This window comes from Triticum dicoccoides, chromosome 2B, assembly GCF_002162155.2.
Source record: "Triticum dicoccoides isolate Atlit2015 ecotype Zavitan chromosome 2B, WEW_v2.0, whole genome shotgun sequence".
NCBI classification, from domain to species: domain Eukaryota; kingdom Viridiplantae; phylum Streptophyta; class Magnoliopsida; order Poales; family Poaceae; genus Triticum; species Triticum dicoccoides.
In genome coordinates, this window is record NC_041383.1 from 171,489,532 (window position 1) to 171,496,537 (window position 7,006).

Genomic DNA, 7,006 nt, shown 5'->3' on the forward strand with positions numbered 1-7,006 from the left:
CACATTTTTTCATTTAAAAAATATTTTTTAAATAATGTATTTAGGTGTCTTATTGAAAACAAAACAAAAAATGATAAAAATGGAATAATTCACAAATCACTACAAAACCCAGTAGAAACAATAATTCTAACCCTACAAAGGACACATCAACGGGCAACATAACGGGGCCGCCGAATATGTAGTCGCACTATGCGGCTGCTCAACAGGAGGACTTTCTAGTGTGGTCATGATCTCATCTGCGGTCCTCCACCTGAATCGCTAGGGCTATATGTTTTTTTTTTTTGAGGAAGGACTAGGGCTATATGTCGCCCGTACTGATTCATGATAGGAATTGCCTGCAGGTAACAGCAGTAGACTGGCCCATTTTTGCGTGCGTAGGCTCACTCGGCTCATAGCGGTCGTGGCAGGTTCGGTTTACTACTTTTTCCTTTTCCCTTTTTTATTTTGTCACCATTTTTTTAATTTTTTTCATTTTGCTTTGGCCTCTTTGTTTTCTCATTGATTTTTTTGGTTTTCCTTTCTTTCTTTGTTATACCTTGTTTTTCTTTTGTTTCTTTCTACTTTTCTTTTGTTCTTTTTTTTGCTTTTCTTTGTTTTCTTTGTCGATTTTTATTAGCATTCTTGTTAATGTTCCTCTTTTTGAACACATGTCTACATTTTCCATACATATTATGCATTTTTTGGTATATATTAGGAACAATTTTTAGACATGTTATATATATATATGATTAATAATTTTCTAATATATTGTTTGATGTCTACTTTTTTTCATACATGTTGTACATTTTTCGTATACATATAAACATTATTTTGTAAATGTTTCACAATTTTAAAATACATTTTAAACATTTTTACAAATTATGCTCTGAACATTTTTTCAAATACATGCTAAACAATCTTTCAATACGCATTCAAACATTCTTTTAGTGATAATGTTTTTCTGAACTATGCAATCTTTTCTTTATATTGTGCACTGAGTTTTATGAAAATGTCATGAACACATTTTTTGAAACTTGTGAGCTTTTTTTTAATGTAAGATGGACCTTTTTGATTTACATGATTTTTTAATGTATAAATATTTTTTCTGCACACAATTAATTTTTTTCCGTACATATGATTAGCATTTTCTATCTTTTTTTATTCACATTGTACATTTTTCGTATACATGAAACACATTTTTATATACATTGCTACCATTTTCCAAATGCAATATGAATATATTTTTAAATATATGTATTTTATTGTAATATTTATATTTAGAATATTTTTGAGTAGAAACAAAGTGAAAGATAAATAAAAAGCAAAAACAAAAATGTGAATAGAAAATAGAAGAATAAAATCAAACAAAAAAGGTAACATGACGTACGAGTCGAGCCGTGGCTATTGGATCGGCTCAATACGTGGCCCCGTAGTCGAGCCGTGGTAGGGCTGGCTGCACGCGGCGCATAGCCGTCCCTTCTTGAACGCCTCTCGACCACCCGCTGCGACATACTAGTGGGGATGCACTCGCGCATATGCAACGTGATAAATCGATGGGGACATCCCCTATTTTGCATGTTGGGCGTTGAATAAAAGCGTAAGCGGTCACATGGACACACTTGGGCAGGGCACAAATTGCTGGTTTGCCCCCTTTTTCATTTCTCATGTAGTACTAAATAATTTTTAGTTTGGTTTTTAAAAGTGAAAAAAGTAATTCTTTACTAAAGTGATAAATGTTCACACTGTGTGCCTATATGTAAATGAACAGTAAGAAATCAAATTCCATTTTTCTAATAAATCATGAGTTTTAAGAATGTTCATGAAATTTTAAAATATTCACAAAATTTAATATTTTTTCGCTTACTTTAAGAAATGTTAAATAATTTAGAAATTGTTGATGAATTCAAAAAAAATCATGATGGTCCTTTTAAATTTGTAGTAAAGTACATAAATGTCTACAAATTTAAAATGTCACAAAGTCTAAAATTATTCATGGAATGAAAATAAGGCACATGTAAAAAGAAAAAGGAATAAAAAACCAAAAGGAAGAGAAAAAAAGTAAAAAGCTAGTCAAAAAAGATTTAGCGCCCGGTGCAGGGTGCGCGTAGCTCATAGTATAGCGAAATTTTGTTTACTTCATGATCGTGTAATGATCCCTATGAACTTTGCAAATGAATAAACTTGGAGCTATGTTCCCGGCCGAAAAAAAAACCCCGACGAAAGAAGGCACATTGGGCAAATTGGGCCTTACGGGCCTGTGGTTGGTATTAGTGTGTTAATGGCCCAACAATTATTAGTTTCCGTTCCTTATCTCAAAAGGATTCCCTGAATTGTCTCAAAAAAAAAGGATTCCCTGAAAAAAATCTCAAAAGAAGAAGGAAACGGCGACAGAGTACAAGCGGGGGTATTTCAACTGTTCCCGAGTGGTTCGGCCTCCGCACCTCCGCATCCACCTCTCTCTCGCCAGACAGGGGCAGCGACGACGACGAGGAGCGGCGCTTTTGGCGGTGTCCAGGTGACGGCCCTACCGCCGTCTTCCTGCTCCGAGCGTGACTTCACATCCCCTGCCGAGGTCACGACCAGCCTCCGGGCGGCGCAAGACCAGGCGTGGGTGCGCCGCCGCCGGATCTGACCTCGCTAGGGCAGGGAAGGCATTCCAAGGTACAAGGTTCGCTCGCTGGTGGAGGTACGCCGGGTCGCCGTGGCCGTGAGCGCGTCCTCACGGGTCTGGCGCGGCGGGTGGCGGAGGGCGTTCGGGGAGCGGACCGCAGATGAGCTCACGGCGGCCTCCTTGCCGTCTTTTGCTGTGATTAGGTAACTTTTACCTTCTTAACCGCAAAAAGATTACGACTTTCCCCCTTTTTACCTGCGAAAAAGGATAAAAATCGATAATTTAGGGTGCCTTCCTGTGACTGCGAGCAGCGTTTTGATGGATTCTCCGTATTTTGTTACCAATTTCTCCAGTTCTGTGGCTCCAGTTTCTTGTAAAGATCTGAAATTTCAATGCGTCATGCAATCAGCCCACTCATTTTGGTGTGACTGTGAGCAGCGCTTTGATGAATTCTCTGTCTTTTGTTACCAATTTCTCCAGTTATGTAGCTGCAGTTTGTTGTAGAAATCTGAAATTTCAATGCGTCATGCATTCGGCTCACTCATTTTGGTGTAACTGATAAGAAATTCTAGCTGTGCAGCTCACACATGTTGCTTGCTATTTCTTTTTCCCGAAACAGGTTATTCCGGGGAGTTAGATTTCACTGCTGATTTTTTGTAACAAAAGAGCTCTTTCACGAGCTAGCGTTTCAGAAGGATGCTTCAAGCTTCCCATCAGTCCCCAGTAATGATGAGCGGCGCCTCGTTTGTTGTCTCGCGGGGTGTCTGTCGCCGCCGCCTAAGGTACCCTATGATTGCCAACTTCTGTTCTTTGATCAATCAGTCCGAGTAGTTTGTTATCAGTGATGCCACCCTTTCTTTGCAGTCATTCCCATGAAATGGAGGTGCAGCCAGAAGCCGTCAGGGACTGGTCCGAGCTGCCTCTTGATGTGCTTGCTTCGGTCTTTGCCAAACTCGGCGCAGTTGATATTCTCATGGGTGCAGGCCTAGTGTGCCACTCATGGCTCGAGGCGGCAAAAGTACCTAGTTTATGGCGATATGTCGACATGGAGCACCATGATGTCCTGCGAGGGAAGAAGAAAAAGAGCCGCGATGTCTTGTGTGCAATGGCAAAAGCCGCCGTGGACCGCTCCAATGGGGAGCTCGAGGTGTTTGCAGGGAGCGAGTTTGTTACTGATCAGCTTCTCAAGTATATTGCAGAAAGGTACTCTTGTTTTAGTACAATATTTATGTCTAAATTCCAAATCTGACCACACAAACTAGTTGTTTTGTTCTTCTTTCAATCTAAAATCGGGTGGCCTCTTAATTTATTGGGTACCGCTCGCTGATTCGTTAACGGGTGTAGTGAAACTAGTTCGCATAGATGAGATTCGTGCAGGGATTTCTGAGTGAATGCAGTCAAACTAGTGGTTTGTATAGATGAGATCACACATACATGAGTACTTGATGTTTAGCTGTTGTAATCACATTATTTGCTCTCCATGCTTAGTTTTATACAGGAAATTATAAAGCCAAAAGTTGTAGCCTGTAGGTAGATCATCTCTACTACAGTACATCTTATAAATTGGAGTTAGTGGCAGTGGTGGTGAGTTCACACACCCACTCCATCCCAATCTCCCTCATCCATCTAGAACCCACCAGACCTCTCCAATTGGAAGGGGAAAAACCATATCTTGCAATAGTGCCCTCCACCGCTGCAGTTTTCACAAGTGCAATGTTGGCTGCTTTGTTGAGTTTCTTCTTCGCAGCGTTGCACGAGCATTGGTTGTTATCTACTACTAACCCAGTAAAACTAAATTATTATTTTTGATTCCGTAGCAACGCTCGGGCGTTACGCTAGTTGCCAAAATAGAGCACGTTGATTCTCGTTATGCCCTAATGCTACAACAATGTTATGATCTCCTTCTCTTTTTTCCGCAGATCGCCGTCTCTTAAGAGCCTCAGCCTTGACTATTGCAATGTCACCAACGAAGCATTCACTGAGCTGATAATCAAGCTTCCTCTGCTCGAAGAACTTCTTATTTCCCTATGTCCATTTGTTGATGGTGACGCATATGAGGTCACCAGCAGAGCATGTGCGCAGCTGAAGCGTCTCATGTTGCGGCAAGGGCCGTATGGGGGTATAAGAGATGGGGCACTTGGAATTGAGATGATGCACGAGCTGCGATACCTTACTCTCGTCAATAGTGATATCATGACAGAGGAGCTGGTTGCCATCATCGATGGCTGCCCTCACATGGAGCGCCTCTGCGTGCGCAACTGTAGCAACATCGTTGTGGATGGAACCCTGCGAGCGAAGTGTTCAAGGATCAAGACGCTGATTCTACCCCCTTTGCAGCATATGCAAAACGTGCGCTCCCGTTACATTTTTCACCCTGATGATAGCGTTTTCACTGACAAGTTTGACGATTGGAGATCTTCCTAAATGTGATGATTTGTCTCCAGCGGCTATCAATCTATCTATATATTGGTCTAGCATGGCTACTTTTGTCATTTGGGATATGGCATGAAGGGTTCAAGTGGCTATTCACATTGGTAATCTGTGATATTTATACTGCAGACCAAATGCGGAGGTAAACTCTGGTTTGTGGTGTTCTAAGAAGTTCCCAAGCTCGTGCATACAGTGTTGACCCCTTAGTCACCTGCTACGTCTGCATCCAGCACAGCACACACATCACCATCACCATCACCAATGCCATGGCGCGCCCCTCTTGCTGCATGCGGTTGCCACATATCATTTCTTCTGAGCCTTCCTGGTTCCTGTTCGATTGGTGGAGCATTTTGGACTAGAAGCGGTTCTTTGTAAATTTATTGTACCGCTTTAAGATTAGTAGGGGCATGGTTCTTCTTGATGTGTAAGCTATAATTGTTTGTGATCATTTGGAGATGTGATTGTATGTTGGTAAAAACTAACAGGTTGGATATTGAAGAGCAGGGGAGGAGATTGTATGGGTTGAGAATACAGAGTCAAGAATTCTAGAATTTGTTGGTTCTGAGTATCTGATAATCATATAAAGCCTTTACCTCCGCAGTCTTCGCTCATACTTGCCCGTCTGTTGTTTCACAAAGCGGCAGTAGTGTGACTGCAACGAGCAGAGTTTCAGTTGCAATCTGAAGTCTTCTACAAACTCCGCCTTGTCGACATTCGACTTTGAGACGTAGATATTTTCTTTAATTCTTGTCCTACATGATCAATACCGCTGTTACTTAGAATTTTTTTTAATTCACCTGTTGTGACCTAGAAATGACCAGATACTGAAGTATAGTCATTAGTTCAGTTCGTTCTTAGGGTTGATTATAAATTCTTAGAGAATATTACATTAAAATTTTCTTCTAAAATTCAGATCTCAGGTAGTTCTTCAACAGTTTCAACTTTAAATTTTTTCTTTCAGCTGATGCCACAGTAACAGGCATAGTAAATATAAAATCTGATATGCAGTGGAAATATTAGGATAACAAGTTACTTTGACAAAATAAAAAATCTCCATACCATACATTGGTCCATTGGCCAAAGTCAACGTAACACTTATATTCAACGTCACATGAACCATCTGAAGAGAAAGAACTTGCAAAATTATGACAACTGTCTTTTTGTTCAGAACGGTTCAATAACTTCAAGGCCGTTAAACTCATTAAAATTCCAAATATGTGTATGAATGATTTGGAGTTCCTCGAATAAGCTTTTCAATGAATTGGTTGCCTTATCAACCATAAACAAAAACTAATTAACTTCAAAATCCTTCTCAATCTTGGTTCTAAGATGATCAATTTCATCAAATTGCTTCTTCCTGGGAGTACGAAGCTTTACTGGAAATGATGGCTCAACATCTATTTTAGTTGCGATTTCTTTAGCAATGATCACACTAGAATCAAACCCTTCATTTCTGCAAGTGTCAAAGTAATTCCTCATACCTTCTATTTGTATTATGGGGGACTCAACACACATGGATGGTGATTGCAACTTCATGCTCACTGTATCTACAACAAATAGAATGACATGCCAAATGACCATACCAAGTATAAACTCATAGCTGCCAATCACTTCATCACCCCTATCCTTGGATACGGTACCACTCAGGCAAAGTTGATCTTAGCTTAGGAGCTTGAAATCTAATTCCTTTCACACTTCTGATCCGACTATCCAAACGAGTATTGTTCAAAGATTTCACAGGTAAATCGCCCAAATGGCTCATCAAATTTTTTCATCTTTTGGTAGAATCAGAAAATAATACATATATTCGTTATATAATTCTAAAAAAGGAAACATATTTACCATAAAATTTAGCCATATCACGAAAGTGAGATTAAGACTGGCAAGCACATGACATATCAAAGCTCTTGAATTTATCCCAATTAACCGACTTTGCACCCCCGCCCCCTTTTATTTTCATTTCATATTAGAACCATTATCATAACC

General features: G+C 40.0%; 1 protein-coding gene across 1 annotated transcript; it reads left to right on the top strand.

Moving 5' to 3' along the window:
- Window positions 1–2,387: 2,387 nt before the first annotated feature.
- LOC119362852 (putative F-box/LRR-repeat protein 23) lies at window positions 2,388–5,538 on the top strand. Its single transcript, XM_037628121.1, has 4 exons — window positions 2,388–2,793; window positions 3,210–3,372; window positions 3,455–3,793; window positions 4,510–5,538. The coding sequence occupies exons 2-4, from the start codon at window positions 3,287–3,289 to the stop codon at window positions 5,012–5,014; spliced, it is 930 nt and encodes a 309-aa protein (XP_037484018.1). The 5' UTR covers window positions 2,388–2,793; window positions 3,210–3,286; the 3' UTR covers window positions 5,015–5,538.
- The last annotated feature ends 1,468 nt before the right edge of the window (window positions 5,539–7,006 follow it).